This window comes from Dipodomys merriami, unplaced genomic scaffold, assembly GCF_024711535.1.
Source record: "Dipodomys merriami isolate MVZ:Mamm:240054 unplaced genomic scaffold, mDipMer1.0.p SCAF_36, whole genome shotgun sequence".
Lineage (NCBI taxonomy): Eukaryota > Metazoa > Chordata > Mammalia > Rodentia > Heteromyidae > Dipodomys > Dipodomys merriami.
Genome location: NW_027205159.1, coordinates 1,903,214 through 1,923,491, shown reverse-complemented (window position 1 = coordinate 1,923,491; position 20,278 = coordinate 1,903,214). Strand labels below are relative to the sequence as shown.

Sequence of the window (20,278 nt, the reverse complement as noted above, 5' to 3'; positions counted from 1 at the left end):
AATGAGTTGCCTAATCTTTCCCTCCCATGTTCCAAATGTTCAAGCAATGGAGATGAGGACTGGAAATTGCCTACAAAGAGGTACACTTGCATAACAAATAGGCTATCATGCAATGCTAATTGCTTGAATGGATATTTGCATATATGAATATGTTTAATGGGAATTCATAAACATTTGTCTCCGGTTCTAAATCTCAGGTAGGTGGAGATAGCAGCATCTGCTATAGAAACAAATCTGAAAATCAAACAGCCCAATTAAAGCTCAAATTTTTAAAAGGCCATTAAAATGAAGCAAAGTGAAATGAACTTAAAGGACTGATGGATTCACATCTTCTAAGGGCCCCAAATGACAAGTAATTCAGGGAAAATCCTATTAATTAAAAACCACTGCTGTGTCAACTGGCTGCATTACTGTTGAGGTGGATACTGTGGCTGTCTGCAGTATTGTGTGGAATTCAGAAAAGCAGGGGAAGTACTAGACCATCTGTTACAGGTGGGCTGCTAGTCCTGCTTTCTGAACATGGCATGGGGAGGGGGGAATCTCAAAAAGATAAGCACATAATTGCTTCTTACAACATAATTGCTTCTTACTCAACTAATAAAATAATACAGGGAATGAAAGTCAAATATTCAACTTGGAAAAGTTATACTGAATTAGTGTTTTTGAATTTAACTTTGAATGAAGCAGTTAATTTGCTAGCATTATGAATTTCAGAGCCTCACAGTTTTTGAAGAACAATGACAGTGCTGTTTTGAATGCTGTTTAGGAAGAGACCCATCATTCAGGACACTGCAGTGTACGGGCTAGTGTCCACTACCCAGTGAGTCCAGGTGTAAATGAACGAGCCTGTCAACAATCTGGTTGTACTGCTGGTGCGAAGTGTCATCTCTGTCATCTTCCACTTTCAGGAGGGAAAAGGCCCACTTGAGGGAGTTCTTGACAAACTGCAAAGGGACATGCATGTCCCGAGTTTCTTCTTTAGAGTTTTGAGTGAATAGCCTGTCACGTGTTTGCCTCTGCTGAGTTGAAGCAAGGCCCTCTCTCCCCACATGCAAACCCATTCAACTCCTGTCCCCGTATCTAATGTTGCTGGGACAATAACTGTAAGAAATCTGTTGTCTGGCACAATTCCAAAGTTTTGAAAAATGGATAGAATTTTAATCATCTTATTACATGTTTTAAAAATCCTGCTTGTGTCCTTTTAGCATCACAGTTCCCTGTTACCTGATTCAGATTCCCCTGTGAAGTCACCATGAGGTGCTAGCAGTTCAGTGTCCCTGATAGCAGTCTGACAGCTCTTTAGGTGTTAAGTTTTGAAGTCCAGGTCTCTCAGTGCCTCAGGCTGCACTTAGCTACTTTCTGGCCTCGATTCTAAAACTTCAATTTTGTTATCTATTTTATTTCAATTTCCTCTCTGTCATCAGACAGTGGTTCCTACTGAGGGATTTCTTGGCCATGTGGCCAACCAGTGCCTACCAAGCAGACCTGCTGTAGTGCATAAGAAATAATAACAAGAAAAAGTATCCATGTTTAATTGTCTTCCCCCCCCCAAAATACTGTTTGATCTGCAGTTGATTGAATCTGTTAATGTGGAACCTATGGGTATGGAAGGCCAACTGTAATAGTAAAAATTAACATTTGGGGGATTTTAGGGATTGAACCCAGAGCTTCGTGCATACTAGGCTAGTGCTTTACAACTGAGCTACATCTTCAGCAGAAAGATAAATACCATGTTTTTCTCATGTGGCATAAACTATAGATTTTGTTTTTTAAAGAAAGAAATGAAAGTAGGAGAGTGGACTGTTATGCAAGAGGAAGAGGCCAGTGGGAGAAAGGAAAGGAATAAGAGAGGATATTTGGGAGTAAATACAATCAAAAGACATCATTAAATCCATTATATTGTATAATTAGTATGTGCTAACAAATATGCAAGCTGATTAAGCATACCTACGTAAGGTCCTGTACTGAGCACTTTCTAAGGAGTATTTAATGAGCTCTCTGGAAATCTGTTTGAGTTAGGTACCAGCTAGTTGAATGGCAGTAACATCTGGGTAGTATCACCTGGAGTCTTGTCACCACTGCCCTCCCCTCCACCCCCCAACAGTGCTCATCTCCCACCTTGAATATGTTGCTATGGGGATTGAATGAGGTAATGTCTAGAAAGTGCTATGCTGTTCCAGCACAGATACCCATTCAGCAACTGCTATGAGTTCAGAGTTCAGTTACCCAGGACAGGTCTAAGGAGACATAAAGGGAATGTTATATTAGTTTGCTGGCATATTTTTTTTAAGGGAAAGATTTTTAGCTCACAGTTTCAGAGGTTTCATTCGTGGTCAACTGGTTCTATTGCTCTGAGCTTGAGGTGAGGCAAGAATATCATAAAGCAGAAACATGTGGCAGGAACACTTAACTTGTGGTAGCCAGGAAGCAGAGAGAGAGGGGCCAGCACCAAGATATGACCTCCAAAGTTACACCTCAAATGACTTTGACTCACTTCCTCCAACTAGACTACCTCCAAGAGTTTCCACTACCTCTCAATAATACCATGAAATTAGAAAAATCATTCATTGATTAGATCACACTCCCATGATAGAAACACTTCCCCAAAGCCCTAACTCTGAACACTGCTCAGTTGGGAATGAAGCCTTCAACACATAAGCCTTTTGCAGGGGACACTTTCTATCCAAACTGTAAGAAAAAGGGTCAGGGAACACGAAGGAGGAGCTCTGGGTGGGTAGATATCATGAGTGGAGGAAGGCCTGGAGGTGCTAAGAATATAGGGCTGTGTGTATCCCCATTTGAGCCAAGTATGATGCCAAAGCCCAGGCTCTGTACTTACATGCAAATGACCTGCTCTGTGCTTTACACTGTGCAACCTTAATCTTTGTCTTCTTTTTTCAAACACACAATTGGAGATCCATACCACTGCCAGGGGTCTAACCAACACTCAGTTTGCTATTTGTCTTTATTCCTGACTTAATGTTTTGTTTGTTATTTGATATATCCGGGCCAATCTGTCTGCTTTTGGGATTACACAAATGATAAAAATGTTCACACACACACACACACACACACATATACCACATTTTCTTGATCCATTCATATATACAATTCTATTCCTCCATCAGAAAGAATGACATTGCTCCATTTGTAAGGAAATGGAAAGTCTTGGAAAAAATCATTAAGCCGGGCTCCAGTGGCTCACGCCTATAATCCTAGCTACTCAGGAGGCTGAGATCTGAGGATCATGGTTCAAAGCCAGCCCTGGCAGGAAAGTCTGTGAGACTCTTATCTCCAATAAACCACTAGAAAACTGGAAGTGGCTCTGTGGAGCCTTGAGCTGAAGAGCTGAGGGACAGCTCCCAGGCCCAGAGTTCAAGCCCCATGACTGACAAAAAAAAAAAAAAAAATCAGATTAAATGAAGTAAGCCAGACCCAAAGAAACATAGGTCCCATAGTTTCTCTTATTTGTAATAATTAGTATACATCTAGGATAATCCTAGCAGATGAGCAGAACAGCTCAATAGCTACATACATATGACCATATAAGATGACACTAAATGAAATGAACGCCAAAACAAGGACACAAGAGGTTTTTCTTCATTGTTGTTGTTTTTAATGTACTATGTGATATTTTTTGTTTCTTTTGTATATTCTTCCTCCTATGTCACTGTATTTGATTTTGGTATATACATTAATTTGAATTAGGGATGGGAAGGGGAACAACAGAATGGTGAGATAAAGGACAAGGGGGAACCAATGCAACAGTGATATTCCCAAGACAATATGTTGGAAATAATCTGTGCAACTTGGGAGTGGGGTGTGAGGAGAGGGAAAGTAGGAGAAAAATGAGGGAAGGGGTAACAAGTTTGAGAAGAAATGTACTTACTACCTTACTTATGTAACTGTAACCCCTCTGTACTGTTTTAAGGGCAATAAATATAACATCAACATGTCTTTCACAATCGATGTTTGATTACTTTCTAAATTGACTTTATGTTTTCCTTAAATAAGATTATGAAAGAAGGGCTGGGATGTAGCTCAGTGGCAAAGCGCTTGCCTAGCAAGTGCAATGTCCTGGGTTCAATCCCCAGTACCAAAAAAGAAAAGACAAAAAAAGATTATGAAAGATAACTTACACACCTATAGCGTTTCTTAATTTTATATTAAAAATAGGTGACAATATATGGTTCACTTATTGATGACAAATTATTTCAAATTGTCATCCTTTTATTATTAATTATTGCTACTTCTTCATTTGCTGGCCAGTTGGTTAATAAAAATATTCAAATAAAAAATGTTCTTCAGGGATTGAGAGTGAATCAAGGCCTCAACTACCAGAGTGACACTTGTGTTCACATTGAACTGGCCATAAGCTACAGTCATATACACCAGGGGGACACATGTCTTGGGGTCTTATGGGTGTCATACTTTTTCTCTTCTATGACTATGTTTCATTGTTCCTCTATGATGTCAAAACATTGGGTCCTCTTTAGATTCTCTAAGAGACTACTCTGAAATATTTAGCATTAAGAATTGGAGGTTGTGTGAAGGCCATGGCTTGAGTGTAGTAAAAGGGAATAAATGTTGAACTTCACAAGCTGAGAGAAAAGGATCTACTGGTAACCATCAGAGCCCAGAGGAGCTGAGGTTCTTTCTAGGTGGTATCAGAGATTGAACCTCAGTTATTCTGACATGTATCTATATATGACATTTATGTTCACATTGTGCACCTACTCAGGAGAGTGGAATGCAATATGGCTGTAGCTGTCTATTCCACATCTGTCATTTCATATTTGGGTAATAATAATCCTAGGATTACATTTTTTTCTGAAAGACAATAAGAGTTGTAATGTCTGTCTTAAACCTAGTTCATTTTTCCCTAAGAAAGCTCAATTCATTGCCGGCACTGAGAGTACTCACACTACCACTGTTCCTAACTGTCCCATTTGCCCCAGGGTATCCTTCCTCTTTGCTAGAAACTATTCTGTTTTCACCATTGCTCCAACAATAAATGTTCCTAAGAGCAGAGATGATTAGCTGCAGCTTTGTCTCTGAGCTGAAGCCAAACCCAGCTCTCACATGCAATTCAGCCTGTGGTCTTTACACCTGCAAAGTTATTTGGAAACGTTTCAACTTCCAAAACAGTGAACTAAAAAAAAAACTTTTATAAAGTACAAGAATATATCAGAATATATACATCAGAATATATACATAGGATCTTTCATTTTTAGAACTCTGCTAGAAATAAATTCATTTTTAACATGACAGTTCAATGAAGAGTAATAATTATTCATAAAGCAAGGTAGATTCCTAGCTCCTTCTCTTCTAATAAAAGTAAATGAGTCCAATTATAGAAATGACAAATGTCCAAAATCTGGGGAGGAGAGGGGAACTATGAGATTCAAACCAGTTAGTTTAGCTTATGCTTCTGGAAACTTGGAAATCCAAGAGCATGATTCTGGCATTTGGTGAGAGCCTCCAGCTGCATCATAGTAAGACCAAGCAAACATGAAAGCTATTGTCTCTATCATGGGTCCCACCACCCTTGGATCCATTGGCTAACAATCACCTCAAAAAGATTCTCATCTCCTAATATCATCAACATATGACTTTAGCGATTCCAAAAAAAAAATGAACTTTGGAGAGACACATTGAACATTCAAGCTGTAGTAGCACATTTACCTTAAGATGTATTGGAGTTTCTTGCTGTGTCCGTGTCAATTTGAAGTCTGTATATACTATATCCATGTAAAGACTAAAATTCCCCATCATCCTTGACAGAATTTCCTTCTGACTATAGGGGTTGTTTGATGTGAGTGTGTGTGTGTGTGTGTGTGCGTGTGTGTGTGTGTGTGTGTCCTTCTCCCTCCCCTCCCCTACTCTGGACCACCCACACTGAGAACACTCAGTACTTTCTGGACATCCTTGAGATTAAAACAATTACGGTGATAGACTACCTTTAAAAAGGCATGAAGAATGGAGGGAGGAAATTGTCTCCTTCTCTGATCTTTTATTATCAGAAAGGTATACCACAGCCCAGCCAACAACCTGGCATCGTCCTTAGTGCTGTCACTGTGCTTGTCACTCAGCACTCAAGGGCAAAGAAAACCCAGCCTTCTCCCCTGTGTTATATCAAACAGTGCTCTAATAAATCACCAAAATGTTTCTTCTGTTTGAAGCCAGTGTGTATGCTTGTGAGGTGAAGGAAATGAATGACCTGCCAGATGTGCAGAGTAATGGAGTCAAGGCTCTGCAGTCTCTGCTGCTGCTGCTGCTGCCAGTTTTTTCTTGGGGTTTAAAAAATAAAGCATATGATACTTATCCATACTGAAAGGATAGTAATACCCTATGAGGAAGCAGACTTAGTGTCCTAATGGTAATGGCTTCAGTTGCAAGCCAAGAATGACTTAGGAATGTCTTTGTTGTATTGTCAGCCACAAGCAGAAGAGGAGAGGAGAAAATTTATTTTGTGAACTTGCAGAATTTAAAGCAGGATTAGCCCTTCAAGGCTGTCCAGTAAGACTTTCACTTAACAACTAGGGAAATGAGGATAGGGCAGGCAGGTTGGGTGCTAAGTAACGTGCTTCTAGGTCTCTGCTCAGCCCTGCTCGCTCATTACCCCCAGTTAACCCCAAAAGCCACTTGAACCACAAAATACTCTGAGGCATCTACTAAGGATAGGCTTTGGAAGCTAACTGTGAGGTGGATAGTGAGATTTTTAAGCACAAGGTCTCAGCAGCCTTCAGATTCATGTCGGGAGCAGAAGGCCATGCAAAGTAGACCTACCCCTGCTTCTCCTAGCAGTATAGCTGGTATGGAATATTTTTATAGAATATACCTCTGCACTAGATTTCGTTTAATGTGCTATTCTATGAAGAAGTACTCAACAGATTTCCTCATCAGAAGTTTTAAGATCTGAAGCCTTTCTTTGTTTTACTCTTAGCTTTTGTGAACTCACTGTCTCTGTCAGGACTTATCCAAGAAACTTCATGGTGGGTGGAGAGTGGGCCTTAGTCACTTCAGACCTACCCTCCTAGTCTCGTAGGTGGGCTCCACTCAGCCGGTCTTCAGGCAAAAGCCCTCTCCAGCCCTTACACTGATGAAAGACCAAGCAGCTATCATTGCTCACAACTTATCCCTCACGTCATGATTCTCAGAAGAGTTCTGCTTATCCCGTTACTTTCTTTGCTATGACTTTCCCCTAGACAGGCCCTGGCACATGGACAACTTGAAACAATTAATTGATTAAAATGTCCCACTGAAAAGACCCTCCTCCAATCTCTAAAAGCATGTTCTGGAGGTTCCCTATTGCATCCTAAGATGGTACTGAGCATTAATTTTCATGATCCAAACATCTGCTGTTTTCTAAGTACATTAAAGGAAAAACACCTAAAAGGGAAAGAAAAAAAATAGGAAATCAAATAAACTTATTACTGAAATGTTGCTGCTATAAAAGTGGTTATTTTGAGGTGGGCGCCAGTGGCTCATGTCTGTAATCCTAGCTACTCAGGAGGCTGAGATCTGAGGATTGCTGTTCAAAGCCAGACCGGGCAGCAAAGTCCGTGTGACTCTTATCTTCAATAAGCCACTAGAAAACCTGAAGTGGCACTGTGGCTCAAGCAGTAGAGCACTCGCCTTGAGCTGAAGAGTGCAGGGACAGTGCCCAACCCAGAGTTCAAGCCCCATGACCGACCCAAAAAAAAAAAAAGTGGTTATTTTTGAAGTGGAATTATTTTGAATCTGCTAACTATATGTACCTCTGTTTTCCTTCTTTCAGTATGCTAGAAGATGATCTTAAGCTAAGTAGTGATGAAGAAGAGAGTGAACAGGTAAGATTTTCTTATATCTGGCTCTCCTTTGCATGAGGCACAGATCCCATTGAGTTGTTGGACAGGACTGGGTATGGCTGGTGGACTCTTCCAATTGTGTTGCCCTATGAAACTAGACTTGGTTCTTCTAATTGATTTTTCTATAAAGTTGGACCTGTACATTGATATATCCTACTGTTTCCCTTAAAGCTATAAGTCTGTGATTATTTTTAATGACATGGAGATCAACAATGGTATTTACAAGGAAGCTAACTAGGATCACTAGGATGAGGCTTCCTTGGTAAATAGAGATACTCTTTCTCCATCTTTCTCTCTTTTTCTCGCTCTCTCTCCTGCTCTCTCTCTTACTGTCTCTTTCTCTCCTGCTCACTTGCTCGCTCACTCACTGGCTTGCAAAATGGCCTTTAGAAATCAAACATAACCTTAACCTCATCAGCATGCAGTAGGCAAGCTGTAGCATTAAATATTGAGAAGCTTTATACAGATATCATTAACACTAAGAAGGATAAAATGTAGAGGTGAGCTAAAATGATGAATAAAAAATAATCATGCTTAGTCAGAGCTGTTTGTCCTAAATGATAAATGTGCTTGAAATATTCTCCCTTGTGTTGATTTATCATCTCCAGACATCAGTCATGGGTTATAAATACTCTTCTGAACAGTCAGTTAAGGTGGAAAAATATGCACTTAACATTCATCACTCTCTCCCTTCTGCATTTCAGGAAAGGTTTTTGTTTTAAAACAGGAAAGACAGATTATCCTACATTTCTTTTTCCTTTTTCTCATCCTCTGTATTATATTTTTCAAATTTAGATAAACAGAGTAAATAGAAAGACAACACAGAGGGGTTTGGGGTGTCATTTTACAAATGATTCAAAATACATATTATGCCTATCTGATTTTGGAATTGTAAACTTAATACAAAGGTATCATGATATGCTGCATAGGTTATTTTCTCTCTAGACATGCAAATACAAATGATTGTTGAGGGGTGAGCAGAGGTGAAATAAAAGCTAAAGGAAATTTTTCAGATGTGTGTTAGCAGAACATGGTAGTGGAGTCACAGAAGGGGTCCCTCCTTGTGAGAGAAGCAGAGGTACCATGTCATGCTGTAAGAAATGCTGGGGGATTCTAGAAACTAGATTGGCAAGGTGAGAAAACCCAGAGGGTTTTCAGTTCTTTTGTTTCTAAACATCCTTATCAGGAAGTTAGATACCCACGACTCAGCAAGCACAGAAAGGTAAAATAACTTCCCTTCTGGTTTTATTTCCTCGTTTATATGATGAAAAGTGAATAATTTCATTTCTCTGTGTTTTATACTATTGAGAGGCTCAGATAGTTACACTGGTAGATTTAATTGTGTCAAATATGAGTGATATATTAGAAAAAAGGGTTTACAGACTATTTCATTCAGCAAACATGTCTTCATAAGCTACTTCCAATAACAACTCAATCTAAAAGGTTCATTATCGATAATGTACTACACACATTCTCTAAAGCATTGGTTGGTTGTTTGCTTTATTAGTTACTCCCTTCAAATCTGTAGCCATTACAAATTGGGAATATACAGTTCAGGTCCTTTACTCTTACACTTAATCTCTATGTGTGTATGTCTTCTTATTTTTGCAACAAAAGGAACTGACAGAATTAATGATATTTATGCTGTAATCCTTGTTTCAAAATTAAGAGTCCAAACAGTGGTTTTGAATATAGTAGCTTAATTCTTCAGTACTAATTCTATTAAAGGGTCCTTCTTTGGCAAATAATTGTGCCCTGGCCTGATCATAAAGTCATAATTTCCTTTTTTTTTTGTTTGTCAGTCGTGGGGCTTGAACTCTGGGCCTGGGCGCTGTCCCTCAGCTCTTCAGCTCAAGGCTAGTGCTCTATCACTAGAGTCACAATGCCACTTCTGGCTTTTTCTGCTTATGTGGTGCTGAGGAATTGAACCCAGGGCCTCATGCATGGGAGGCAAGCACTCTACCACTGAGCCACCTTCCTAGCCCTTTCCCTACTTTTTAAAAAGATTATTATATAACATTTTTCTCCTTCAAACCAAAGTAAGATTTTTCCATAATGTAGCCTGTACATATGTGTAGCGCGCATACACACATACACACACACATACACACACACACACACACACACACACACACACACACACACACACACACACAATACATGCTCATTTCTGTGGTGGTGTGAAATGATTGGAAATTTATCTTAAATGATGTTTCCAGGCATAAGCAGAGTAGATGATCTTAAACTATTTTCTGAAATAGTTTTTGCCAGTTGATACTAACACCAACAATGTAAGAGAACTCCAGTTGTGCTGTTCATTTGTCTTTTTGTGGCCATGGGGGAACCTGGCCTGCAGTTTTCTCTTTTGTCCTGTATCAGTTCAGCTTTTGTATCAGGATAATCGTAGCCTTAAAAAAGGAATCAGTTACAAAGAGAAATTTTCATGGTATTTATGAGTTTTATTTCCCTCAGATTCATTCATAAGTAGGTTATTTAAACATATATTTAACATATTAAATGCAATTTCATGAAAATAAAATGGAATCAGGCTGACACCAGTGGCTTACAACACTGAGAACTACAACTGGAAGCCAGCCTGTATAGACATATCCTCAATACTCTTTATCTCCAATCAACTAGCAAAAGGCCAGAAGTAGAGGTGTGGCTCAAATGGTAGAGTATCAGTGGTAAGAAAAGAAAAACAAGCTCAGTGTCAAGAGTTTAAGTCCCAGTACCCATGCAAAAGAGAGAGAGAGAGAGAAAGAGAGAGAGAGAGAGAGAGAGAGAGAGAGAACAAAAAAAGAATTAGAACATATTCTATGCTCATCTATTTTCCTAAAGAGGTTGTGTAAAAATTGATGTTAATCTTCCTTGGTAGAATTCTCCAGTGAAACCATATGGGCCTGGTTATGAATTCTGTTTTCCTTAATAGTCAGAGTGCTGCTCTGATTATCTATTTCAAACTGGGTAAGTTGTAGTAATATGCCCTTGCAAAGTAAGTATTCTACCCATATCATTTAGGTTCTCATGTTTATATGTACAGTAGTATCCTTTATTGTCCTCCTGATGCATGCAGCACTAATAGTAACAGCCCTTATTTCGTTCCTTATTCTCATCATTTCTTTCTTCTTATCTTTATTTCAACCCTACTAGAGATTTATCCATTTTTGAACTATCTTTTTGTTTTGTTCATTCATATTCTCCATTTAGTTTCTCCATTTTCAGTTTCTTTGATTTGTTTTTATTTTCCTCAGAATATTTACTATTTCCCTTATAATGCTTGCTTCAAGTACATTTTTGCTCATTTTTTCTATTTTATTGGCTACATGTTTTCCTCTTTTTTCTAGTTTATTGAGGAAACTTAGATAAATGATTTAAGACTTGCCCTCATTTATAATGTAAGCATTTAGTACTATATTTCACTTTCCTTTGCCCCACAAATCTCAATATGGTATCTTTTCATTGACATTCAGTTCAATGAGACTTCTTTGACTGGTGGATTATTTTGAAGTATATTGTTCAGAGATCTACTTTAATCTCACTTTTATTGGTTTCTAGTTTAGTTTTGTGCATAGTAAGAGAATATTCCCTGTGTAATTTCAATTCATTTAAACTTGATGAGTTAATTTTATGGCCCAAGATGTGATCCATATTGGCATGTATTTTATGAGTACCTGAAATAATGTGAATTCCACTGTGGTAGGGGAAACATTACATAAAGTTTAATTATATCCTTTTGCTGTTGTTGAATTCTTGTATGTATTTTCTAAATTTCTGTGTAGTTAACTCTATCAATTGTTTAGAGAGTGTTTTTGAAGTCTCAAATTAGTTGTGGATTTCTATTTCTTTTCACCGCTCTATTCCAGCAGTTGTTACAGCTCTGTTATTCTGTGCATATGTATTTAGGATTTCTGTGTCTTGGTAAATTGTTTATGAAATATCCCACTCTATTTCTTGTCATTTTCTTTACTCTGAAAACTGATTTTTCTAGGGTAGGTATTATTCTCTTGTGATGAATGCTAGTATAAAGTGCCTTTTCTTATTCTTTTACTTCTGACCTACCTGTGTTGTTATACTTGAAGTGAGTTTCTTATAGACAGTAAAAATAGTTAATTCATCTCTTTATCTACTCTTCCAGTTGGATTTTGACTCAAAGATTTGTTTAATTTTTGATATGTTAAGATCTAATTGTGCCACTTTACTTTCTGTTTTGGTTTATTCTTCGTCCATTTGTTTTCTTTTTTATTTTTTTTAATTGTGAAAATACCATAAAGAGGGGTTGTTTTCGTTTTTCTACTTTTCTCTATGTTACTTGAGTAGTTTGAAGAATTCAGTAGTTATTTATCTTTAATGTCTTTGCATGTATCTCTTTGTATGGATTTTTAGTAGCTATTGTTATATAAACAAGGAAGTTCACTGATGCTGTCATAAGTTTTCTCCCTTGTTACCCTGTAATTATCTCCATTGCTTGTTAATAGTAAATAATAAGGACTTTAGCTTTCTAGGTTCTTAATTTCTTGCATGAACAATTAGAATCTTATTTTATATCTTATTCTCTCTAGTGAATACCATGGCTGACTCAGTTTTAATAAGAAAAGCTAATCTTTCCATTGCTGGATCCAGAAAACCACTTTCATCTTCATTAATCCTTATTTCCTCCTATTACAAGAGGATGCTGCCTTGCTCCTGTCAAAAATCCATCTAAGTGAAGTAAGCCAGGACCAAAGAAACATAGGTCCGTGGTTTCCCTTATTTGCAATAACTAGTATATGTCTGAGACAAGCAGAAACGGTCAGATAAGTTGATGTTAGGTGAAATGAACCCCAAGATAAGGACTCAAATGTTTTTTCTTTCTTGCTATTGTTTCTAAAATATTTATAAGATATTTCTTTGTTGCTTTGTATGTCCCTCCCCCATGGTATAACTCCTGTTTCCACTGTATTTGATATTGGTATAATTTGTGGAGGGGAAGGGAAAAAACAAATTGTTTTAATAGGGATACAGGTGGAACTATTGCAACAATGAGATGTTATGTCAAAAAACAAACTTTACAACCTTGGCAGGAATGTGGGGGGAGGGGAAGATGGGAAGGGATGGGAAGGGGAAACAATGGAGGAGGCAACAATGCTTGATAAGAAATGTACTCATTACCTTGCCATGTAATTGTAACCCCTCTGTAAGGTATTCTCACAATAAAAAAAACCCCCATCTCATTTCCTCAGCTTCTTGAGCACTTGTTTTTGTGCTTCCTCTATGTACTATCCCTCCACCAGAAATGTTCTTCTCGAATCACCAAGAAACGCCACTGAGCCAAACGGAATAGCTCTGAATAGTCTTACTAGAAGACTTACAACTCCTAAAAGTATTGCTTACCACTTCTTTGGCAGTGTTGGACACCATACTGTCCTGGTGTGTTTCCTGCCCCTCTGGTTGTTTCTTTTCAAAATACTTAGCTGACTCTTCATTCTCTACCCAATCTTGGATGCTGGAACCTTGCAATACTTATTCTTGATTTTTTTCTCCATTTCTTGCTGAGTGTTATCATCCCTTCCCATGTACTGGCAGTTTTTAAAGGTAAATCCTCAGTTCACACCTCTCTCTGAACCATAGACCTACTTGACTTTTCCACTTGCTGTCTGACAAACATTTTAAATTCAATCTATGCCAAGCTGAACTTTTGGTCTTTATTACCCCCTTCTACTTAGAAGCACAAATAAGTTCATCTTCTGTTTGTTCCCATTTCCAAAGCTAGCACTGCCCAATGCCCAGCTATTCAAGCCTAGGATTCATTCTCGAAGACTTCCTATACCTCACTCAAATATTCATTTCACTTCTAAGTCTCGTAAATCAAACCTCCAAAATTAAGCATTAGTCCATACACCTCTTTCTATCCTGGCTACCTTAAATCAATCTGGTATAAACTAGCATCTAGCTGTTTCCTGCCCTCTAGAATAGTCTTTCCTCAGTGGTCTTTAAAAATATGAATCAAATCAATTCACTCATTGTCTAAAATCTTAAATGGGTTCTCCTTCCACCTGGCATAAAATCCAGAGCTCACAGCATGATCAGCACAACCCAACACAGTCTAGCTTTGTATTCTGTCCTTTGCATTGTATTCTTTCCCAGCACATCTGCAACATGCCACATGGACTTTCAGCTCTTCCAATAAATCAGGCTCAGCTGCCTTGGTGTTTCCATAGGTCTTACTCTCTCAGCTTTTGCCTGGCTAACACCTGTACATCTTGGAGATGCAGCATAATTTTACTTCCACAGGGACACCCTTGGTTTGTCCATCTCATAGTAATGTTAACTTTTTCCTTAGATCTAATAATAATTTTGATGATATATGCTTTTTTTTTAATTTCTAGCTCTAGCCTGGAGTTTCTTGAGAGCAGGAACAGTCTGGCACAACAGCAGTACTATTTGTTGACTGGGTTCAGGAGCAAATCCACAGTATTGTGTTGAATTGGGAGTCTTCCTGTTGTCTAACATCCAGTATCAAGAGTGACCTTTGCCTACTTTTACTTCTTATACTGAACACTATAATATTTTTAATTAATTCTACCCAAACATCAAAGATATTTACAGAGAGAAATAAATAGCCATGTTCATAAATCAGATAGATGAATGCACTAATAGCTTTCCTATTTGAGAGAAAAGCATCTATCCAATCTCCATGGATGCATCTCTAGTCATTTCTTACATGTACATATATTAAGTGACACTGAATTTAAAACTTTTCATGTTTTCTCACATAGTAATAAGAATATGGGTATTTCCCCTGCCTTCTCTGTCAGGGATAACAGAATTTTAATTGTGGCAGTTTGCAAGTAGCATTGAAAGAGAAGTAGAATTTTGTGGTTGCTATAATAAGTTTATACTTGATGATAAGGTTCACACTGGTAATAGTACAAAATATTGGAGAATTGGCTTTCTTGTTTAGACAAATGAAAGATGTGTGATTCGTGTAACAGATTTGTTTGATCCCCTTTTTTGTAACTCTTAGTTTAATAATTCCGAAGGCCAATAGTGCCTGGAAGGATGTAAAAAAAAATTAGAAGACTTAAAAAATAAAATGGTTCCTGAAGAAACTCAGGAATTTTGTAATGTGTTTGGAAGAGGATGAATTATATGGCCTGCCTTCTGTCTGGTCAAAAAGATGAGTGCTGCCTCTCAAATCAGTGAGAGCTTGAGAGCAGAGCATAGACAGCGAATGTCTAGATGGAATCATTATAACTAAGGCATAAGGAAAGGGACCCATGATTAAGACTTTCAAGCAAGCAGCAGCAGCCAAGATAGTGTCAACTACAAGTAGTATTTCCAAAAGGACAAGTAAATAGCTCAGGAGAGTAAGGAATAGGGATTCAAATTGAATGGCTATATATGTGCCTGTAGCTTCCGGTAATTACATTCTCCACACAGATTGGGTAGTCTTTTCCTTTTAATTATACAAGTGCATTTTTCTTTTTAAATGAATATGGTTTACTCACTTAAAGTGACTATTTTAATTTTACAAACAGCAATCATTGGATATAATCTGTAGAGTTTCCTCTACAGACCTAATTTCCCTACTGACCTAATTTACTTCTTGCACACTGAAGGAAAGATACCTTTTAAACCCCAATCAATATTTGGAGAGCATACAATTAATGTAATAGATGTCTAGGTCATTAACATAAATCTGCAAGCTAAAGAGCCAATTATTTTCTTATTTATAATGCATAGAGTAATAATCATGTCTGTCAGTAAGAATCCAAAGCTTCTGTGTACTGAGATGTCAAGATTGCAGGTGAGGCTGCTCTGAGCATAGTCACAATTCGGATTGTGTTTTGTGTCCTTTGGTTTCATATAAAGCGGCACAAGAAACAGTTTCATCTCAATTCTGCTCTGTACTGTAGAGGTCACTAGATGACTCATAGCAGATTAGGCTGTACTATTAAAAGCAGATTGCCAGTCGTAATGGGAACTCTTCATTTTTTCCCTATTTTTAATATAACAATCATTTAACAGAAAGCAGAGCTATTTTTTTAAAGTATCTCTAAAGCCATTGACAGTGCATGTTGATAGGTTGCCATGTAAATTAGCTGAATGAAATGCAGACATGGAATCAAAACATAGGAGGTTTTTGCAAGACAACCCCACTTTCCTAAGTACATTTTTCTCTCAGGACCAGCTTGGTTGATGCTGAAGTTCTTGGCCTGTGAAAATTTATTACCCACAGAGTCAATCTGCATTCAGGCAGCCAAGTCTGAATAAATAGAGTCATTGTGCTTGTCCGGGATTTGTGGCCAGAGTTCATCTAGGCAATGTGACATTCACATCCCAGGAGATTCATAAAAGCCAACACCCTGATATGTGCTCTTGAATCCTGCCAGAACTGTGTAGAATTATATAAACAGGAGTTGAAGCAGAAATCAAGACCAGGTTTGGAGGCAAGTCTCCAAAATCAAGTTTCTCCTCCATGAGAAATGAAGTGTATTGTCAAAGTTATGTGTAGCCAAACAAGAACTAGACAGTTTTTACATAAATCATTCCAAGAATCATTTTCCATACCTACTAAACTCCAAACATCCATGCAAGATGTTGGCTTATTGGTCTGGATGAATTACATATTAGTGATATTTATTATGATAATTTAACCACAAAAATTTTAAGTAAATTTTAATGCCAAGAAATGCCTTGCCCTAAAGGATTATACAAAAGTAAATTTAATCGCAACATAATAGAAAAAGAATAGCTTGCATTTGTTTTTATTTTTAATCTTACATTAATGTTGTACCTGAGCTACATACCCAGTTTGATCATGCTGACATATTGTATCTTTTCAATATGAAAACATGATAGTAACTGTAGTTGAAAACAACTGTCCATCAGATCTTTGTCACAGTATCCTGTTTAGGAAGCATCATCTATTTGAACCTTCAATCACAAAGAAACAGACATAAATATTCAGCAGAAGAATATGTTTGGCAGACATAAAGCCTAGTTAAGTATCTTATCAACAAAATTTTACTGTCACCAGAAGCAAATGAAAATTTCACTTATGATATCTTGCCACTCTGTGTAAACATTTGTGGAAAACGTCAGCATAGGCAGATTGCCTTTTTCATACTGATTTGTTAACAATTTCCAAAGTTGGTCAGTTGACTTAAAATGGGCACAGATATACAAAAGCTCACAAGGCTGTTCATTATGTAATTTTTAGGACCTCCTCTTAGGAATCCACCTGAGATTTATATAAGCTTAGCTGTGTCCAAGCAGCCTGGGGCCATGGGATGTACCTAATTTCAGCCTAAGGACTCTGAATATGGAAATCTGCAAAATGAAGACAATTATACAAAAATTAAAAAGACATTCCATTAAATATGGGCAAATATATAATTAACACCAAAATGGGTAACCATAGTCTTTGTAATTTGCAGAATTCATAGAAAGAGCTGCATTTTTGAAACTAAGCCAAGTTTTTGTTAGTGGCAGATAGCAATCCCCCACCTGGATTCTCCATTCATGGAGCAGGAGAGGGGCAAGCATCAGCTGGTACACACTTCACCACAGCATCCAGCAAGCGTGCTGGTTGGCAGAGGAAGTGGAATTCTCCTCCAGAGACCATTTCTGTTTAACTCGGAGGAAGAGCCATTTGTCCTGTGACTTTAATGGGTTTTCTTGTTGGTGATGGCGGTATTGTTGTTTTCCTACAAAAGCTTGTTAGGAAGTGGCAACAGTTGCTCCTTGGAGTGCCTGCTATCAGTCTTCTCCACACTGGGTGGGTGGCCTACAGTAAGGATTTGCCTATCATTATTTATTCAGGTGTTTGGTGTACATACAGTCGGAAAGTTTCACTTTCATTTTTTCCAAATCTTCTCCAAATGGGCCTGGTTATCTCTTACTCACAGTTTTCCTCAGGTGAAAACGTTTTATCATGGAAAGAATTTATGTCTGGTTATTCAAGACCACTTCGCACTTTCCAGTTCTATCTCAATCAAATCTGCAGCCAACAGGTTATACAGAGTGAAACACCGTTATCTTTAACAAGTGTATCACAAACAGCTGCTAACTACTAGATGTGATCATTGCCCTACTTGAAAAGTTCAAGGATGCAGTTAGCCAGGACATCTCTGTGGGGAAGGCAGATTCAGGAACAGGGATTTAGTTCTTCAGCCTAGAATTTATTCCTAAAAATTCAAGACAGATCTGGAAAGTGTGTGTGATTATGATGCAACACGTGTGAGAGCACTTACACATATAAACTACAAAAGTGTGTTCACTCTGGAAGTGAAAATCCTGATACTAAGAATGACATCCTCAGAATTGTTTCCATGAGTGGGTTTTTACATAATTGATTTGCAAAATACCACTAGAAGAATCTCTCTTAATCACTATAAACTTTTTTTAACCTTTAATACTGCTATTTTGTTTGAGTAGGACAGTTTAAGTGAAATGTAATGCCAGCCTTAGACTTTTGTTCTTTAAGTTCAGGTTGAATTTTCAGCAAGACTCTGAAAATTATGTGTTACTTTCATCTGGTCTTTATACAGAAACAAAGAAACATTTGCATTCCACAATGCAGGTTACACTCACAATATAAACCACCCACCAAAGTCAATGGGAAAGGAAGGAGGTTCCATCAAACCATCCTACTGAGGTAGCACAGGAATTTTCCCCAAGTTTTAGCATACTCATGTATTCATCTGCTCACCATAGATGACAGTCTTATAGAAAGTAGACTGAAGAACCAGAACCTGGTAGGAAAAATGTGGGGGAGGAAGGAATGGAAAGAGACTCGTTAGTAAGCAGTCTGGTATAGCTGAGTAGGGGGAATAGCTTCTCATGTTTGATAGCAGAAGAGGGTAACATGTGAACATGTGAATGACCAGAGTTCAAATGAACAGGGCAAACAGCTGTGGTTGAAACCTGCAGGATTTAATCAGTGCTTTTATCTGGAAGAGACTGGACCATCAAGCAACAATTCCTGCCCACACAGATCTCTGTGTGCTAGGATACTTGATCTATTTGCCCAGCATAGCCTAAATAACCAGCTAATCTGGACTAGCTAATATGTTTCATCAGCATGACCTTCATGCAGAGCTTTACCACCATGAATATAATCATGCATAGCCCACACACCACATTCAGTCCAACCTGGACCAGAACTGTCTGAAAGCACACCAGGTAACACAGAATTTAACATTTATGACCAGTTCTTTGCTTTGTTTCTTTTCCCTAAATGTATGTCACAGTCTTTTAGGGGACTCGACTCTTCCAGGGAGATCTAGAGGCCAAAGAGCCATCCAGAAGGTGAAGGTGCACCACAGTTAGACCAGCAACCCAGTGTCACCATCCACATTCCAAATTTAACCTTGTCCTCCCAAGAACCACAAATTTAAATGCTCATACTCCTTGTAAAGTATCTCTTAGAAGTCAGCCAGAATTAGGTATGCTGGCTAATCTTGTATGTCTGCTATCACTTTGAAATTATAAATAGACAAGTTCTTGAATATATGTGTATACATTCTCCAAGAAAGCACAATTGCCTCGGCAATGTTCTGTTCCAGAGTTTGAAGGTTTCTGGCATCCTCATGACAGCCCCTCACAATTGTGAGACAGTAAGCTTAGCTCCTTCACCATCATCCAGCAGCATGCATGGATTTCCCCTCTTCTGCCTAGTGACTGTAGTGGTCTTTGCTTCTACCCAGACCTAACGCAGGCAGGCTGTTCATTCAAACATAGCCCTGTGGAAAGCCTGGAAGTCGAAAGAATTCTTCCCCAGGAGTGTCTAGCAAGCTTGGAGGTCAACAATGTATCACTGCCTTTAAATGTCTTTGTGGTAAAGCAAAAATTCTCAGAAAACTTAGCATCCTCCCTGCTCCTTAAAGACTTCCATCCTTCCTCCTTATTGGCATTCCCAGATAAAGCTCTCTTCAGTGTCTGCCAGACTTCATCCAGTGTCCAACCAGTCTTCTCACTCAGCTTGGCAGCATTCAATATGCATCTGGTCCCATTTCGTTTATCTTCAATCCACAGTAAGGTTGAGGAAGCATCTGCTGCTCTGTGGAGCTGTCACTGGCCTCTTTCCATTACTTACTAGCTTGCCCTCAAAGTGATAAATGAAAAGTCTGGGTATAGTGACCATTTTAGGTTTCCCCATTCCCATACCTACTCCCTTCTCTCTCTCTCTCCCCTTCCCCCCCTCCCTCTCCCTCTCAGTTATTTGATGAGATTTCTGAAGGAAAGCAATTCTGTTTCTAAGGGTTTAAGGCATTTATATTTCTCTTGGAAGAAGATTTTCTGGTCTGATAAGAGAAGTTCAGAAAGAGCCCCCTTCAGTGCTTGGCAGGGGAAGTCCCCAGGGAAGACTCCAGAGCCCTGGATTCTAAAGCAATTTCTGAGAACTTCTAATTTCTTTTCATTCCAGGTGCTTAGCATGACAA

At 38.4% G+C, this 20,278-nt stretch overlaps 1 protein-coding gene across 6 annotated transcripts in view; it reads left to right on the top strand.

Annotated features, from left to right (window-relative positions):
- Positions 1 to 20,278, top strand: part of Aff3 (ALF transcription elongation factor 3) — a 579,697-nt gene that overhangs the window by 456,041 nt on the left and 103,378 nt on the right. For all 6 annotated transcript variants that reach the window (XM_069988533.1, XM_069988537.1, XM_069988535.1 and 3 more), the window contains one exon: positions 7,781 to 7,832. In XM_069988533.1, coding sequence (XP_069844634.1) covers positions 7,781 to 7,832 — 52 coding nt within the window. The remainder of the gene's footprint in view (positions 1 to 7,780; positions 7,833 to 20,278) is intronic.